At 43.2% G+C, this 19,856-nt stretch overlaps 1 protein-coding gene across 1 annotated transcript in view; it reads right to left on the bottom strand.

Moving 5' to 3' along the window:
• Positions 1-19,856, bottom strand: part of Lrrc56 (leucine rich repeat containing 56) — a 28,692-nt gene that overhangs the window by 8,088 nt on the left and 748 nt on the right. Inside the window, exons 3-5 of the mRNA XM_075972726.1 lie at positions 18,289-18,476; positions 17,121-17,208; positions 15,694-15,754 (exon numbers count right to left, since the gene is read on the bottom strand). Coding sequence (XP_075828841.1) covers positions 15,694-15,754; positions 17,121-17,208; positions 18,289-18,471 — 332 coding nt within the window. The 5' untranslated portion in view covers positions 18,472-18,476. The remainder of the gene's footprint in view (positions 1-15,693; positions 15,755-17,120; positions 17,209-18,288; positions 18,477-19,856) is intronic.

Below are 19,856 nucleotides of genomic sequence, written 5' to 3'. Positions count from 1 at the left end.
ATCTGAAAAGACAATCAAGGTGACCATAGCAGCAATGTAAGATGATAAAAAACCAGTATGAAGAAAGCATGCATTAACAGCTTTAGGTCTTGACAAGGTCGGTACTTACAGAACAGAAAGCTTGGCTCAAGGACTGGGAGGTAGCAAAGTGGGTAAAGTGCTTGCTCTGCAAGAGTGAGGAACTGAGTCTGAATCCCCTGCAATCACTTAAGCTAGGTGTAGCAGCCTGAACCCATAGTCTAAGCACTAGGAGGAAGCAGGCAGGGGTTCACTGGCCAGCTTACCTAGTTGAAACAGCAAGTGCTGGATTTATTTTTTTTATTTATTTTTTATTTATTTATTTTTTTTTGGTTTTTCGAGACAGGGTTTCTCTGCAGCTTTGGAGCCTGTCCTGGCACTAGCTCTTGTAGACCAGGCTGGCCTCGAACTCCCAGAGATCCGCCTGCCTCTGCCTCCCGAGTGCTGGGATTAAAGGCGTGCGCCACCACCGCCCGGCAAGTGCTGGATTTAATAACAGACCCATTCTCAAAAAATAATGTGGATAGTGATATATGAGGACATGTAGTGCTGACTCTGGCCTCCACATGTGTGGACATGGGCAAGAGCACCTACGTATGTATGTGCACACACACAGACACTCCAGACACACCATACTACCATCACCACCACCGACAACAACAAAAACCTGATTTGAAAGTAGGACTCTCTTAGTTTGAGCCAAGTTTTAAAGTATGTTATAAAACTGGTGGCAGTGGTGGCGCACGCCTTTAATTGCAGCACTTGTGAGGCAGAGGCAAGAGGATCACCATGAGTCTAAGTATAGCCTAGGTTACACAGAATTCTAGGTTAGCCTCAAGTAGCACATGCCTATGATCCCAACATCTGGGAGAGGTTTAGGCAGGTGCAGGAGGATCAAAGTTGGAGGACAGGGCTCGAGAGAACACTCAGAGGTTAAGAGCACTGGCTGTTCTTCCAGAGGACCTGGGTTCCAGCACCCACATGGCAGCTCACAACTGTCTGTGACTCTAGTTCCAGGGGATGCAAAGACCTTTTTCTGCCCCTACTCAGGCATCAGGCATATACCTGGTACACAGACATACATACAGGCAAAATACCCATCCACATAAATAATAATGAAAAAATAAAAATATGATCCAGATGGGGTGGTGGTGGAACATACCTTTAAATCCCAGCACTTGGGAGGCAGAGGTAGGCAGATTTCTGAGTTCAAGGCCAGCCTAGTCTACAGAGCAAGTTCCAGGTACTACACAGAGAAACCCTGTCTCAGAATAAAAACAAAACAAAACAAAGCAAAATAAACCAACAAAGAACAATCCAGTAGTGTTGACATTGGGATGCAAAGAGGATCATTAAAACTCATTAAGGGGCCGGGCGGTGGTGGCGCACGCCTTTAATCCCAGCACTTGGGAGGCAGAGGCAGGTGGGTCTCTGTGAGTTCGAGACCAGCCTGGTCTACAGAACTAGTTCCAGGACAGGCTCCAAAGCCACAGAGAAACCCTGTCTCGAAAAACCAAAAAACAAAACAAAACAAAACAAAACAAAACAAAAACAAACTCATTAAGGGGTCAGTTGTGGGGCTGTAGAGATGGCTCAGTGGCAAAGAGCATTGGCTATTCTTCCAGGGGACTCGAATTCAATTCCCAGCACCCACATAACAGCTCACAACTGTCTGTAACTCCAGTTCCAGGGGTTCCAACATTCTCATACAGACACACATGCAGGCAAAACACTAATGCACATAAAATTTAAAAAAGGGGGGGGTTAGGTGTGGTGATGCACGTTCTAGCATTTGGGAGGCAGAGGCTGGCAGATCTCTGTGAGTTCAAGGCCAGCCTGGTCTACAGAGTGAGTTCCAGGACTGACAAGGCTACACAGAGAAACCCTGTCTGGAAAAACCAAAAACCCAAAAATAAAACAAAACAAACAAAAAACCCACCACCATCACTAACAAAAAAAAAACGCATGAAGGAGGAAGACAGCATTAACAATACTAAAGGAGGAATACCATTTATATCATCCTTGTAAGAGACATTGGGCACATGTTAGTCAAAATCAGGATTAAGCTAAGGATGGCTGCTCTCACTGCTACTGTTTAAAAAGGTTCTGTCAGTCAGGCAGTGGTGGCACTTGCCTTTAACCCCAGCACTCAGGGAGGCAGAGGCAGGTGGATCTCTGATTGTTTGAGGTTAGTCTGGTCTACAGAGCTAGTTCCTGCACTGCTAGGACTGTTACACAGATACACAGAGAAACCCTGTCTTGAAAAACTGAAAAAAAAAAAAAAAGCTGGGCAGTGGTGGCACATACCTTTAATCCCAGCACTCAGGAGACAGAGTCAGGCCTCAGGCAGATCTCTGCAAATTTGAGGCCAGCCTGGTCTACAAGAGCTATTTCCAAGACAGGCTCCAAAGCTACAGAGAAATCCTGTCTCAAAAAAACAAAATAATAATAACAATTATTATTATTAACTAAATAACAAGGGTCTGTCTACAGGTCCTGACAAGTACTATAAGGCAAGAAAAAAACAGCGTAAGGGTTGGCAATGAGGAGGCAAGACTGTTATGTGCTGATGTGCAGTGCTGAACTGTATGTCTGTGAGCTGTGCAGAGTGCAGATACACAAGAAAACAGGAAAACCAGTAGTGTTTCTGCCCACTCTCTTTCTTCCTCCTGTCTCTCCTTTCTCTCCTTTTTCTCCTCTCCTTTCCCCTTTCCCCTCCCCTTTCCCCTCTCCCCTTCCCTCCCTTCCCTTCCCCTCCCCTCCCCTCCCCTCCCCTCCCCTCTCCTCTCCTCTCCTCTCTTTTCTTCTCTGATGTGGGATTCCCTTCCGACAAATCGGCACCAACGTGGTTGACTGCATCCACGTAAAACCTAAGAAAGCTTGGAAAGGAATTCTAGACACAAAAGAATAAAGTTAAACATGTCTTCTTGGTAGCTGCCTTTTTTTTTTTTTTCCCGGATGGGCTCTGTTTGTTGGCTGTGAGCAGAAGCACCATGCCTACTTTAAGACTTTAAGAGAGGTCTTTCTGATTCAGCATTAGCAGAAAATAGAAAAAAAGAAAAAGAAAGAAAAAGAAAAAAAATCCAGCACAGCTTCTCTAAGAAACAGTGGTTTCTTGGTCCGTGATAGTTGCATGTACACCTCTGGCTCCTTCAGGAAGCCAAGCACTTAAATGGGGTCTGTGAGCATTTTGCAAATTGCTTAATGGTGACACAGACTCAATGTAACCCTGGAGCTGGGGCAATGTGCATGGCTCTCAGAGGCAGTGAACATGCCTCCATCATATTGGACTGGGCAGAGCCAACAGGCAATGCCACAGAGTTGGTCCTAGCCATGCCCACTTAGCTCTTAAAAGAAGAAAAAGTGCTCCTGGTCAAAAAAATAATTACAGATACACACGCAATAAAAACAAATCCAGATGGAAAAGAACTCTAAATGGGTCACAGTGTTGGATAAATGTATGTAGGCTTGAGAGAGGAAAAAGAATATAGAAAGAAAGTAAATGGCTTTTAAAAAAATAAAAGTTTTGCCAGGTGGTGGTGGCACATGCCTTTAATCCCAGCACTCAGGAGGCAGATGCAGGCGGATCTCTGTGAGTTTGAGACCAGCCTGGTCTACATGAGCTAGTTCCAGGACAGGCTCTAAAGCTACAGAGAAACCCTGTCTCGAAAAACCAAAAAAAAAAAAGTCTTTAAAAAGATAGAGTACAGCCGGGCAGTGGTGGTGCATGCCTTTAATCCCAGCACTCGGGAGGCAGAGGCAGGCGGATCTCTGTGAGTTCAAGGCCAGCCTGGACTACAAGAGCTAGTTCCAGGACAGGAACCAAAAACTACGGAGAAACCCTGTCTCGAAAAATAAAAAAAAAAAGATAGAGTACAGACAGTCATAGATTAAAAGTCACATAAAGATGAAAAATACACATAAAGATGAAAAATAAGTATATATATTATTGTGTTTCCTTTGAATTTTTTACTGTGAATGAGCTAAGCACAGAGAGACATTTCATTGTACGGGCTGCAAAACTAAACCAACATACATACATACATACATATATATATATATATATATATATATATATATATATATATATATAAACATATAATGTATATAATACTCTGTGTATATGCCTGCAGGCCAGAAAAGGGCATCAGACCTCATTACAGATAGTTGTGAGCCACCATGTGGTTGCTGCAAATTGAACTCAGGACCTTTGGAATAGCAGTCAATACTCTTAACCACTGAGCCATCTCTCCAGCCCACAACATATATATTTTAAAGGTATCTTGACTTCAAAATTTGGGTCTAAGGATATGTTGCTTTGGAAAAGAGGTTCTGCCTTTGTTTCCACAAAAGATGAGAACCTGTGGATTCCTTCCAGGCTAATGGTCTCTGTGAACCCTCCCCCCCCAAAAAAAATACTTCTTCCAAAGCAGGAAGCAGCTTGGAGAAAACTACACCCAAATTCCCAAATATTGTTTTTAAATGTTTGTTTATATTTAAATAAGGGTATGATATAGAGATGAATGCTTTTCATTGGTATGGATTTTGGTCTATTGATGCAAATTTAAGGTCAATTTTGTTATATGTATATCTCCGCTCTTGATTAAGATATTGTGTTTGTGCAGCTCCTTTAAAAATGTAATGTATAGTAGTTTGGGTTTGCATCCACGGTCTCTTAGCTTCTGCAGTACATCTACCCAGGACCTTCTGGCTTTCATGGTTTCCATAGAGAAGTCAGGTGTAAGTCTGATCAGTTTACCTTTATAAGTTATTTGCCCTTTTTCCTTTGCAGCTCTTAATATTCTTTCTTTAACCTGTATATTTTGTGTTTTGATTATTATATGGCGAGGAGATGTTTTTCTTTGATCCAGCCTGTTTGGTGTTCTGTATGCTTCTTGAATATTTAAATGAATATCTTTCTTTATGTTGGGAAAGTTTTCTTCCATAATTTTGTTAAAAATATTTTTTGGGCCTTTGAGCTGTGACTCTTCTTCCTCTATTCCTATTATTCTTAGGTTTGGTCTTTTTATTGTGTCCCATATTTCCTGAATGTTTTGTGTTGAGAATTTGTTGGCTTTGCTGTTTTCTTGGATCTGTGCGTTTATTTTCTCTATGGTGTTCTCAGAATCTAATATTCTTTCTTCTATCTCTTGTATTCTATTGATTATGCTTGTTTCTGTAGACTCTGCTCATTGACCTAGATTTTCCATAACCAGCTGGTCCTCAGTTTGTGTTTTCTTCCTTGCCTTCATTTCAGTTTTTAATTCTTGAACTGTTTCCATTACCTGTTTGATCGTTTTTTCTTGGTTTCCCAGGGTATCATGTACGTATTTACTCATTTCTTCAAACTTTTTGTTATACTTCTCATCCATTTCTATAAGGGCGTTTTTTACATGTTGTTTAAGGAACTCTATTGCTTTCATAAAGTCAATTTTTTCCACTTCTTCTGTGTTAGGGTGTTCAAATACTTCTGTTGTAAGATCATTGGGTTCTGGTGTTTTCATGTTGTTTTTCAGATTATTGGGTGAATTCTTGCCTTGGCACCTGCCCATCTCTTCCTATATTCCTACTATACCCAGCCAAGCTATCGTTCACTATCAATGGAGAAAACAAGACATTCCAGGATAAGAACAAATTTAAACAATACACAGCCACAAATCCAGCCCTACAGAAAGTAATAGAAGGAAAATCGCAACCCAAGGAATCCAACATTGCCAACACTGCCTACAATAACTCAGGCATCTAGCTACCCTTCACCAGCACATCTCAAAGAAGGGAGACACACAAACTCTACTACCAAAAACAATAAGAATAACCGGAGTAAACAACCACTGGTCATTATTATCACTTAATATTAATGGGCTCAATTCACCTATAAAAAGGCACAGGCTAAGAGATTGGATACGAAAACAGGATCCAACAGTCTGCTGTTTGCAAGAAACACATCTCAACCACAAAGACAGACATTTACTCAGAGTAAAGGGTTGGGAAAAGGTGTTTCAAGCAAATGGTCCTAAGAAAAAAGCAGGTGTGGCCATACTAATTTCTAACAAAACTGACTTCAAACTAAAATCAATCAGAAGAGATCGAGATGGTCACTTTATACTCATAACAAGAACAATTCATCAGGATGACGTCTCAATCCTGAATATCTACACCCCTAATATAAAAGCACCCACTTATGTAAAAGAAATATTACTAGAACTCAAGGCAGACATCAAACCACACACACTAGTAGTAGGAGACTTCAACACGCCTCTCTCTCCAAGGGACAGGTCAATCAGACAGAAACTTAATAGAGAATTAAGAGAATTATTGGAGGTAATGAAGCAAATCGACTTAACAGACATCTATAGAACATTCCACCCAAATAGGAAAGAATATACCTTCTTCTCTGCAGCTCATGGAACCTTCTCGAAAATTGACCACATACTCGGAAACAAAGGAAACCTCCACAGATACAAAAAAATATCAGTGTCCACCTGTGTCTTATCTGATCACCATGGATTAAAGTTAGAAGGCAACAACAATACTACCCACAGAAAGCTGACAAACTCATGGAAACTGAACAGTCAACTACTGAACCACACCTGGGTCAAGGAAGAAATTAAGAAAGAAATTAAAGTCTTCCTTGAATTTAATGAAAATAAAGAGACAACATACTCAAACCTATGGGACACGATGAAATCAGTGCTAAGAGGAAAGTTCATAGCACTAAGTGCCCACTTAAAGAAAACGGAGAATGCATACATTGGGGACTTAACAACACACCTGAAAGCTCTAGAAAAAAAGAAGCAGACGCGCCCAGGAGAAGTAGAAGACTGGAAATACTAAAACTGAGAGCGGAAATCAACAAAATAGAAACACAGAAAACAGTCCAAAGAATCAATGAAAGTCAACAAGATCAACAAACCCCTATCCAAACTAATTAAACGACAGAGAGAGAATGCGCAAATAAATAAGATCAGAAATGAAAAGGGGGACATAACCACAGACACAGAGGAAATTCAGAGAATCATTAGATCTTACTACAAAAGCCTGTATGCCACAAAACTGGAAAATACAAAAGAAATGGACATTTTTTTAAAATAAGTACTATATACCAAAGCTAAACCAAGACCAGGTGAATGATCTAAATAGACCTGTTAGTCGAGAAGAATTAGAAGCGGTTATCAAAAATCTCCCTTTGAAAAAAAGCCCAGGACCAGATGGTTTCAATGCAGAATTCTACCAGAACTTCCAAGAAGAACTAATACCTATACTCCTTAATGTATTTCACAATATAGAAACAGAAGAGTCATTGCCAAATTCCTTTTATGAAGCTACAGTTACCCTGATACCAAAACCACACAAAAACCCAACCAAGAAAGAGAATTACAGGCCTATCTCACTCATGAATATAGACACAAAAAATCTCAATAAAATACTGGCAAACCGAATCCAAGAACACATTAGAAAAATTATCCATTATGATCAAGTAGGCTTCATCCCAGAGACGCAGGGCTGGTTCAACATACGCAAATCTATCTATGTAATCCACCATATAAATAAACTGAAAGAAAAAAACCATATGATCATTTCATTAGATGCTGAAAAAGCATTCGACAAAATTCAACACCCCTTTATGATAAAGGTCTTGAAGAGATTAGGGATACAAGGGTCATACCTAAATATAATAAAAGCTATTTACAGCAAGCCGACAGCTAACATTAAATTAAATGGAGAAAAACTCAAAGCCATCCCACTAAAATCAGGAACACAAGGATGTCCACTCTCTCCATACCTCTTCAATATAGTGCTTGAAGTTCTAGCAATAGCAATAAGACAACATAAGGAGATCAAGGGGATTCATATTGGAAAGGAAGAAGTTAAGCTTTCGTTATTTGCAGATGATATGATAGTATACATAAGCGACCCCAAAAACTCTACCAAAGAACTCCTACAGCTGATAAACACCTTTAGTAATGTGGCAGGATACAAGATCAACTCCAAAAAATCAGTTGCCTTCCTATACACTAAGGATAAGGAAGCAGAGAGGAAAATCAGAGAAGCATCACCTTTCACGATAGCCACAAATAGCATAAAATATCTTGGGGTAACTCTGACCAAGGAAGTGAAAGATCTATTTGACAAGAACTTTAAGTCTCTGAAGAAAGAAATTGAAGAGGACACCAGAAAATGGAAGGACCTCCCTTGCTCTTAGATTGGGAGGATCAACATAGTAAAAATGGCAATTCTACCAAAAGCAATCTATAGATTCAATTCAATCCCCATCAAAATCCCATCAAAATTCTAACACAGATCTGGAGAAGACAATAATCAACTTTATATGGAAAAATAAAAAACCCAGGATAGCCAAAACAATCTTATATAATTTGTATAAGATTGTCTGGAGGCATTACCATTCCTGACTTCAAACTCTATTACAGAGCTACAGTATTGAAAACAGCTTGGTATTGGCATAAAAACAGAGAAGTCGACCAATGGAATCGAATAGAAGACCCTGACTTTAACCCACAAACCTATGAACACCTGATTTTCGATAAAGGAGCTAAAACTATACAATGGAAAAAAGAGAGCATCTTCAACAAATTGTGCTGGCAAAACTGGATGTCAATCTGCAGAAGAATGAAAATAGATCCATATCTATCACCATGCACAAAACTCAAGTCCAAATGGATTAAAGACCTCAATATCAGTCCGAACACACTGAACCTGATAGAAGAGAAAGTGGGAACTACTCTACAACACATGGGCACAGGAGACCACTTCCTACGTATAACCCCAGCAGCACAGACATTAAGGGCCTCATTGAATAAATGGGACCTCGTGAGACTGAGAAGCTTCTGTAAAGCAAAGGACACTGTCACTAAGACAAAAAGGCAACCCACTGACTGGAAGAAGATCTTCACCAACCCCGCAACTGACAAAGGTCTGATCTCCAAAATATATAAAGAACTCAAGAAACTAGACCGCAAAAGGCTAATCAACCCAATTATAAAATGGGGCACTGAGCTGAACAGAGAATTCTCAACAGAAGAACGTCAAATGGCCAAAAGACACTTAAGGTCATGCTCAACTTCCTTAGCGATCAGGGAAATGCAAATCAAGACAACTTTAAGATACCATCTTACACCTGTCAGAATGGCTAAAATAAAAAACACCAAGGATAGTCTTTGCTGGAGAGGTTGTGGAGAAAGGGGTACACTCATCCATTGCTGGTGGGAATGCAAACTTGTGCAACCACTCTGGAAAGCAGTGTGGCGGTTTCTCAGGAAATTCGGGATCAACCTACCCCTGGACCCAGCAATACCACTCTTGGGAATATACCCAAGAGATGCCCTATCATACAACAAAAGTATATGCTCAACTATGTTCATAGCAGCAGTGTTTGTAATAGTCAGAACCTGGAAACAACCTAGATGCCCTTCAATGGAAGAATGGATGAAGAAAGTATGGAATATATACATATTGGAGTAATACTCAGCAGTAAAAAACAAGGACTTCTTGAATTTTGCATACAAATGGATGGAAATAGAAAACACTATCCTGAGTGAGGTAAGCCAGACCCAAAAAGAGGAACATGGGATGTACTCACTCATATTTGATTTCTAGCCATAAATAAAGGACATTGAGCTTATAATTCGCGATCCTAGAGAAGCTAAATAAGAAGGTGAATCCAAAGACAAACATATAGGCATCCTCCTGAATATTAACCATCATCAGGCGATGAAAGGAGACAGAGACAGAGACCCACATTGGAGCACCGGACAGAAATCTCAAGGTCCAAATCATGAGCAGAAGGAGAGGGAGCACGAGCAAGGAACTCAGGACTGCGAGGGGTACACCCACACACTGAGACAATGGGGATGTTCTATCAGGAATTCACCAAGGCCAGCTGGCCTAGGTCTGAAAAAGCATGGGATAAAACCGGACTTGCTGAACATAGCAGACAATGAGGACTACTGAGAACTCAAGAACAATGGCAATGGGTTTTTTATCCTACTGCACGTACTGGCTTTGGGGGAGCCTAGGCAGTTTGGATGCTCACCTAACTAAACCTGGATGGAGGTGGGCGGTCCTTAGACTTCCCACAGGTCAGGAAACCCTGTTTGCTCTTTGAGCTGATGAGGGAGAGGGACTTGATCGGGGGAGGGGGAGGGAAATGGGAGGCGGTGGCAGGGAGGAGGCAGAAATCCTTAATAAATAAATAAATTAAAAAAAATAAAAATGTAATGTATAATTAAGAAATATAGGTTAATAGATAATCATCTATAATAGTTAAGCTTGTAGTCATGTTAGTTAGGTTTTTCTAGATATATAGAGAGATGTTTCAATTAGATAGATAATCTTCAAACCTTTCAAAGACCTACAGAATATGGCATTTAAGAACTTGGGACTTTTCATGACAATTAGACACATCTGCTCCTGACAGCACCAATCTACTTCAAAAGGATGATGGGCATTGAAGAGGCTCCTCATTGAGTTTGGTAGCCATTTGGGCAAGAAACTGCTCTTGCCTGGACTGCTTGATGTTATGCTGTATGAACTGGACATGCAGGACCCACAGAAAAATGACTGATGAACTTGCTTAAAGGTGAGATGATCCTTCGGAGTTCCTGCTTCATGAAAAAGTCTGCTAGATATTCTGCAGGACACAGAAGTAAGTGACTGACAAACTGCCACTCCAGCCAGAACTGTCTTTCAAATTTCCTGCTTCATGGAAAAGTCTGCTAGATACGATGGGCCTGTAGACCAAAGATGGGTGCTCCAACGGTACAGAAGAACTTTGGGTGACTGTCCACGCAGTGAGATGTCTCTGTCAATTCTAGAGTTTTAGAAGTTGTTTATAATGTACTTCCTGTTTACTTAGGTAATATATCCTTCTGGAGTTGAAGCATAGATAGTAATAGTTTTTCTTAGTTATGATGAAAGATAAAGTAGATACAAATATTGTAACTATAATTCTTGTTTGGTAATTGTTTTGTTGTATGTAATCTTGTTATGTTAAAGTTAAAACCTTCCTTTTTATTTAGACAGAAAAGGGGAGGTGATGTGGGATTTCCCTCTGCATGCTGCGAATACCATCGGTTAACAAAGAAGTTGTTTTAGGTCTATTGCAGTGCAGAATAGGGCAAGGTGGGAGTTCCAAGCAGATAGAGGAGGAGAGAGCAGGCGGAGTCAATCAGATGCCACAGATGCACCGGAACCTTGCCGGTAAACCACGAGCCAGGAAGAGTCTTATGTATCCCAGGCTGACCTCAAATTCAATGTATATAGCTGAGGATGATGTGTATGTAGCTCTCACATGCTGGGGCTACCGACATGCACCACAATGCTTGGTTTGTATAGTGCTGGGGATCTAACCAGAGCTTTGTCCACATTAGCGAAGTACTCTATTTACTGAATAGTATCTTCAGTCCAGTTTCTGCCAACGAAAAGCTTTGCTATGTGTTCCTTCCCTCCCTCTCTCCCATCCTTCCTTTCAATTTTTTTTTGAGATAGGATGTTATTCTGCAGACCAGACTGGGCCAGAATTCACTCTGGAGCCTGGTCTGACCACAAACTCATGGCAATATATCTTCCTCAGCTTCCTAAGTGCCGTGATTACAGCTGTGAACCACCTCACCTGGCAGTATAATATTTCTTTATATTTTCAATAATTACCCAAAAAGAAAAAAAGCAATGAAAAACCAAAACAAGTTGTCATTTACAACCATAGTCACTGTGCAGTATATAGGAGTCTAGTATCACCTGGTCCTGGGGCAGGGGATTAGTGGGGAGCTGGTTGGTCCACCATAACTGTAATTCCCATCTCCTAGATAATAACCAGGGAAGAAGAGACTGTGACAGATACAGTTCTTACCAGCCGTGTGGAAAAGGGTTCTGGGGATTTCACCTATACTGTTTTGGGTAAAAAGCCCCTGCTGTAGATGAAGGTGCCCCCCAGGTCACATTTGAAGCCTTGGCCTCTGGAACCTCAGAGCATGGCTGTATTTGGAAACAAGGTCACTGTGGCTCTAGTTAGTTGGGATGAGGTCATGTTGGAGCAGAGTAGACCCTATAAGTGAAATGGGGAAAAAATGGACATACTAGAAGGGTACCATGGGAAGATGAACTTGGAGGTTGATGATACCTCTACAAGACAAGAATGATCAGTACATACAGACAGTAATCAAACTGGGCAGATTTCCCCACTAGCCTGGGAAGGAACATCCTGCCCTACCTGCATCCAGCCCAACCTAGGCAAATGTACTGCTGAATCCCATTTGTGTTCCTATGTTTATGTTCCTACGAAGTGGCCCCAGGAAAATGGTTATACTCTCTAGCCACCTCTACTGAAGGCTGTAGTAACTGCCCCGTGACAGCACAGGCAAAGTGACAAAGGGTCTTATCTCACCTATACGATCCGGGCCTTTGCTGTGAGTCTGACTACTGAGCTAACCCACCCCAGGACTTCTTGTCACCACAGCAAGCTGGGGATGGTGATGTCTTCTCACTGGTGTGTCCCTGGGCTTTGCTCTAGAGTAGTATGGAATAATTTCTCTAGTTTAGGCTGATATGAAACAAGCTGATGTAGTCTTTTGTGAGCATGCTCACTGGCACACTACAGAGAGCAAACTTGAAAACTCCATTTAAATACACAAAACATACTAATGGAAAGAGGCCATATGCATGGACGTATTTAACTTAACAAGTATGCCCAAACTAGTACATAAATCTTTATAAATTCCAGGTTTAAAACCACAAAAGATTTGCATGCACGAGTGTCCGAAGCCCACTGGCATGACCAGGTTATAAGATTGAAGCGCAAGGATAAGGAAGTGTTCAGGACAGTCAGGGTCAGCCTGGAGTAAGGGCAGCAGAGGAGAGCTAGCTCTGACTCAAGTTATACAGGTAAGATGGCACTGAGGTAAGAGACCAGCTAATGATCAGAGTTCCTAAACAAAGGGCTCTGCACAGGTGGCCATCTCTAGGCTGAAAGGACATACTGCAAAGTTGAAAATGCACCAGATAATTCCTGCTAATCAACAAGAAAAGAGAATAAATTAGCACATGGTACAGGAATCGAAATCCAGCATCTCTAGCAAGGACAGAATGATGAGCAATGGAGTGTATGAAACAGACGCATCCAAATAATTTTTAACAGTACCCAGTTATCTGTGGAGTATCAGAACATGTAAGTGGCACTGAGTAAAAGATGCTTGTCCCAGCCCTGCTAGCATGAAGCCATTCATTTGGTGGCAGTTCCAGCCCATGTATTCAGAACATTTGTGTGCATGGTGGTGGTTATTTTCAGGGGCTAAATTAGCTCAGCTTTGGGTGAAATGACAAACTACATTGAAATTATTTCCCATCTCTTACAGCACTGCCTGTGACTTTAATATTTAATGCTCATCTTTGCAGCCATCTATGTTACAAGAGCAGTTTATAGGATGCTGTTATTCAGTTTCCTATTACAAATGTTTGTTCATTTTTAATCACTACAGGGTGGTAAACACCAACTAGCCTAGCTGCAGGATTAGATAACTGAAAACTCAAAATTTCACTGTTTTTCATTGCTGTAATCAAACTGCTAAGGGTCTTTTCAAAACATTTGTGATTTCCTGTAGAATTATTTTGTTTTAAGTACTATTTTATGTTCTTTTTTTTTCTTTTTGTATTTCAAGACAGGGTTTTTCTATGTAGCTTTGGAGCCTGTCCTTGACCTCACTCTGTAGACCAGACTGGTACTCAGAGAGATCTGCTTGTCTCTGCCTCCCTAGTGCTGGGACTAAAAGGCATGTACCACCACCTCTGGGATTATTTTTTGTTTCCTAAGGTTTTCATTGTTTTGAGACAGACTCTCATGTATTCCAGATTGGCCTTGAACTCACTATCTACGGAGCTGAGGATGACTTAGAGTGAGGTCACAGGCCTGGACCACTATACCCAGTCCCATTATTTCTTAGTTTTATAGTATCTTTGCTTCTCGGTCATATTTTCCATCATTTATTTGTTTCTTTGTTGTTTGTTTGCAGGGTTTCACTGTGTAGCCCTGGCTGGCTTGGAATTCACTTTGTAGACCATGCTGGCCTTGAATTTACATATATCAAACTACCTTAGCTTCCTGAGTGCTGGATTAAAGATATGTGTCGCCATTCCCAGCATCCTTTATTTTATTTTAGTTGCCTTTTAAAAACATACCTTTATTGTTCTTTGAGAAAATTTGTTTACTCAGACCTAGAAAACTTCTCTGTTAATCTGGGGGAAGAGCCATCTGCTAGAACATCACGTGACTCCAGGTGCACAGCTGGGAACTTATGTCCCATGTCATCCCTAGAAAGGGCTGTTGGACTTCAGGACCAGGTGACTCCTTGACATCTGCTCCTCCATGGCTGCTGCTGAAGCATCAGCTCTCTTGTCTTTGCCTGCATTTGTGCATGCATCTTCATTGCTGTGCTGAATTCTGTTTAGTGCTTTATTTGTTAACCAGCAATGTAAGGAAATCAACTGGGAACAGCTGGATGCTACACTTGGAGTCCAATTCAGATAGTTAAAAACTTAAGAGAAATAGAGAAGGAGACAGTGTGTGTGTGTTACGGTGAATTGAATCCAGGACTTTGCTCTACTAACTAAACTACATCCCTAGCTTCTTTCTAAAAATTTTAACTATAATTTCTCTGCCTTACACTTCTAGGTTTGAGGCAGCAGCATCTTCACAAGCACCTTTGTTCAAACTACCAGATACAGTCTGCTATTCTCTTACCTTTGTTCTTTTTTTAAAAAATTTTAAAATTTATTATGTATACAATATTCTGTCTGGTGGAGGGCACCAGACATCATTGCTTATGATTGTGAGCCACCATGTGGTTGTTGGGAATTGAACTCAGGACCTTTGGAAAAGCAGGCAATGCTTTTAACTGCTGAACCATCTCTCCAGCCCCTACCTTTGTTCTTTCTAGTCCAGTGGGACAGAACCACAAGGTGGCCTTGCATTTTGAATGCCATCTTTTAAGCTAGTTCCTAAGAACTCTGAGAACACCAAGCTTTCTCGACACTTCAGCCTGACTAGGGGATACATGTTCTGCTGGGTCTGGTTTCTAGTGGAGGGTTAGCTTGGAGGCAGCTCCTACCTTCTCTTCTTCCTGGGGGCACTAGCCACTTCCTTCAGCTCCTGGCCCTTAGGGTGTAGTTGATGCCTGGGTTGCAATATGAGGTAAGGGAGCTCCGGAGCCTCCAAGTATAGACTGGTTTGGGCTATCTGCCAGAAACCCCTCACTTTGCTGAAGGTTGAAGCATACACTTGGCTTATCAGCCACAGCACCTGGTTATGACCACCTTGACTAGAACCCTGGCTTTGGCTTTTTTGTATCACTCTTATTTGGTAGGTGCTTCCCCCTGAGGATGAGAAGAGGGACATGCCTCACTGCAGGGTGTCAAAATAGGAGCCAGAGACCCTAAGATACTTTGAAGGCGGGACACGTGGGACCCACCCAGAAAGGATTCTACCCTGGAGTCCTCCCTCCCTCCCTTCCACGGAGCCCACACCTGAAGAAATGTCTCTAAAACCATTTGATGGCAGCCTTCACCCTCCAAGGGTCGACAGGGTGGAGCAGAATCTTGACAGTAGGGGCAGCCTGCAGCAGCTGAGTTCCAGGCCCAGCCCCTGCTTGCCCTAGACCAGGCTCTCACCTGAGGGAGCCCAGGCAGCTGTGGTTCAGCTTCAGTTGGATCAGGTTAGGGAGGTGCACTCCTGTGGGCCACAGGAAGGAGAGGTTGGCCTAGCCCCAACAATCCTGCCCACCTCTTTGCAGTGTTCCCCACACCCCCAAGAGGGATTGTTCACAGGCACATGGCCTTTTCTAGCTCATAGAGGGACCCATTCTCTGGGGCCTGTGCAGGAACTGGCCCAGATGTTCTGAGCCTTCTCTCCCCTTGCCATGTAGGGGTTGCCTGTCCTTCCACCCGGGTGCAGCCTAGCACAGGTAAAACAGGTGTAGAAAGGTGAACACACTGGCAAGGACCTGACTCGAAGAAGGGTAGCAAAGTTGGCATGGATAAGGTGAGCCCTGAGCACATCCCCTCATTGATCCCAGGACCTGAAGTACCCCTTTGGAGGTCTTTCAACATGCAACATTACGTAACAAGTCTCAGGAATGCCCTGCCAGTGTCCTGCACAGCCTAAAGCTCCAGGCCCCCATTCCCAAAGCTTCTTAGGGTGAGACTCTGGCCCTAGACACAGAATCCCTGAATGATGTAAAGAGGTGTCTAGGATGTCCTAGAAGGCCCCAACAAAGAGCTGGTGCTCCCTGATCTCACAGGTGCACAGAGATACTGCACTGAGCTGTCAAACACTTAAATTGCAAAATTGAAAAACAAGCTAACCGGGATTGGAGGTGTTTAACTTCACTGGTAATCAGAGAAAAGCAAAGAAAATGCACAACTATCCTGCACAGCAAGAATCCTTCCTGTTGGGATGGTTGGTGAAATTTGAACAAGGTCTGTGGCATAGATAAGAGTGCTCTATCGGTGTTCTTTTCTGACTTGGATCATTACACTGAGAGTATTTAAGATAATGGTCTCCCTAGGAAGTAGCAGGCACTGAAGCATTAGTGAACAAGAAGAATGGTTGCTCAGATTTAAAAAACAAGTGTCTCAGAGGTAATGTGTGTGTGTGTGTGTGTGTGTGCGTGCGTGTGCGTGAGTGTGCATAAGCATGAAAGAGAGAGAATGGAAAGATTTCTGCTGTAGCAATTGCAGAGGGGATTCTGGAGGAAGATACATAAGGGATTAATATAACATTTGTGCAATGCGTCCATAATCCAAATCCATTCCAGATAAGTTCTGGGAGCACCTTGCATGGGAGCATAGTACCTTTGCTATTTGTCCATATTGGTATTGGTGTTTGGGTGTGGTCCTTGGAAAGTCCTTTCGGAATACATACCCTGCGCTAAAACTTCTAAGTCGAGTATATGTCTTATTTCTATGGTCCATTCTTAAGGAAAGGGACATCCTGTCCAGGGTGTTGGCTAGCTTTCATGTACAACCAGAAAATACAGTTGGCTCATGGAAAGGTCTAGTTGTGACAGTCACAGGGGCATGTGACTGGCGGCTCTCACCGAAGTTCCCCAGGCTGTTCTTACGGGTGTCCACACACATCTCCAGCACCCTCACCAGTTGGAGGTCATCTACCTGGGCCAGGGCCTGCTGCAGAAATCATCAGGTGTCACTTCCAGTTTTCTCCATGCTTTTGGCTGAGGACTCTGTAAAGGTGCCTACTGGAGCAGGTGGCAAATGTTCCCCTGCCTCATCCAGGTTGGGCTTGCAATAACAGTTTGGCTGGTGGGCATGACACGAGCAGAGGTTGTAATTGACTATCAGGGAAGGGCCTGCCCTTGAGGTGCCAGTCTCCAGGTGAGACCTTCATACAGATTCAACAATGCAGTTGGAGCCCAGAACCCTGGTAAGCAGCACCCAGCCACAGCATACCTGGACCAGAGAACACACAAAAACACTCAAGCTGGAAGTCAAGGGGTGGGGCCCTACTGGTCTATCTGTCCTTGTAGATGGGCAAGACCTTTTTGTATGTGAAATATAAGCATGATCTCTCAGGATTGTGGGCCACACCTGCTACGGCATCAAGAGACACCTTGCAAGAACACATGCAGGCTCTGGCCTAACAGGCTAAACAGTTATTCTAAGGAGGTCCCTGGTGATACCAACTACCATGATTCTCTCTTTCATAGTGGTCAGCCACGAGTGGATAGCAAACTCTAAATCCTGGGAGCTTCAGGGTTGTCCAGATGGACTCTGCAAAACTCAGGGATGCGGTACACTCATAAGCTCTCACACTGGATGTGGAGAATAGTCTTTACCTGATGCCAATATAGCCAGCATACCAAGGACAGATCCTACCTCAGGCAGGCTGAGAGGAGACTGAGGAACTCTAGCCTTGGGAGGGGAGTCATGCGCCATGACCAGCTGCCCTTTCAGCATCCCAATATGCCACTTCCTAGTTCTCCCTGTTGCAACATTAGCTCTTGAATAAGAGGCTTCTTGTCTGCTTGAGCACAGGCCTCAGCCAATAGTTACGGAATCCTGGCCCAACAGTGCCATCTGTGATCTCAATGCCTGGGGATGCTTGTGTCACTTGGGCTGCTGGCAGGGACCCTACTGGTGGAAAGGTAAGAGATACCTAGCAGAGGGAAAGCTGGATACCAGCAGAAGGGGTGCCAGGATGCCATCTCATGCAGACCCACGGTGGAGCCTTAGGCCCCAATCACTTACCAGCCGAGCAGGGGAAAGGTGCTCTTCCACCCGCCGCTCCCTGTGGATATCCCCATGGCTGCCCCGTCTCTTGTTTTGTGGGCAGGGGTTGGTTAGGCCCTGCCAGCTCAGCTCCCGTACCCGGATACTAGCTGTGCCTGGCCGAGGTCCCTGGGATCCATCCCAGGCTGGGTCCATCCACATCCAACCTGTTAGGAGAGCCAGAGAGCCAAATCTCCTCGTTTACAAGGCTCTAGTTCACATCAATGGCCCACAAAGCCATTAGGTCAACTCTCACATAGCCCCGCAACCCAGCCTGACGTGGCCTGGCCTGTGCCACTTTAGCAGTCTAGATAACTGGACAGCACATTTCTGCTCCCTTACTTTCAGCTGAAACTTCCTGCTTGTGCTAATAACTTCTCTCCCTTTCCTTCTATATGTTGGGGGGGGGAGATGTATTTAACTGTTTTATAATTTGTATGTGTAAATGTGTGTGAACATATGTGTGCATGCATGTGAAGGCCAGAGGACACCTTGGGTGCCATTCCTCAGGTGCCACCCTCCTTTTTTTTTTTCTAGTTTTTTGAGACAGGGTTTCTCTGCAGCTTTAGAGCCTGTCCTGGAACTAGCTCTTGTAGACCAGGCTGGCCTCGAACTCACAGAGATCCGCCTGCCTCTGCCTCCTGAGTGCTGGGATTAAAGGTGTGCGCCACCACCGTCTGGCTTTTTTTTTTTAATTTATTTATTTATTATGTATACAATATTCTGTCTGTGTGTATGCTTGAAGGCCAGAAGGGGGCACCATACCTCATTACAGATGGTTGTGAGCCACCATGTGGTTGCTGGGAATTGAACTCAGGACCTTTGGAAGAGCAGGCAATGCTCTTAACCACTGAGCCATCTCTCCAGCCCCCCCTTTTTTTTTTGAGAGAAAGTCTCTCACTGGCATGTGGCTCACCAAATAGGCTAAGCTGACTTGCCAGCAAATTCCAGGCACCTGCCTGTCTTTGTCTCCCCAGTGCTGGAATTATAAGATCACTTTACCATGCCTGGCGTTTTATATGTGAATTCTGAGGATCAAACTCAAGTCTTCATGCTTACAAAGCAAGCAATTTACTGTCTGAGTGATTTCTCTATTCCTTTCTTTGGTTCTGTATTTGTTTCCCACAGTGTCCATGCAATGAGTACTGGCTCCAGTCTTTGCCATCTTGGGCTTCACAAAGGCTATGAGTTGGGGCTAGAAAGATAGCTCAGTGGTTAAGAGCATTTGACTGCTCGTACAGAGGACCTGTGTTTGATTCCTAGCATCCGTAGTGGGTGGTTCACAAACGCCTGTAACCAAGGGATCAGATGCCCTCTTCTGGCCTCTGTGGTACACACACACACACACACACACACACACACACACACACACACACGGTAAAGAATATTGTTTTAAGGTTGTAAGACTAGGGATACTGGGAAAGATGCCTATATGGACCAGCAGCCAGCGGTTACTGACAGTTCCCTGGGCTGCCCCAGATCTGGCTGTGGATCCTTCTTCAGTACTGGTTTCTTGAGTCAAGGCAGGACCAAGATAGCAGACATTC

The sequence above is a fragment of the Microtus pennsylvanicus genome, chromosome 5, assembly GCF_037038515.1.
Source record: "Microtus pennsylvanicus isolate mMicPen1 chromosome 5, mMicPen1.hap1, whole genome shotgun sequence".
Lineage (NCBI taxonomy): Eukaryota > Metazoa > Chordata > Mammalia > Rodentia > Cricetidae > Microtus > Microtus pennsylvanicus.
Note: the sequence above shows the minus strand (reverse complement) of the source record. Positions and strands in the feature narration are given on the sequence as shown.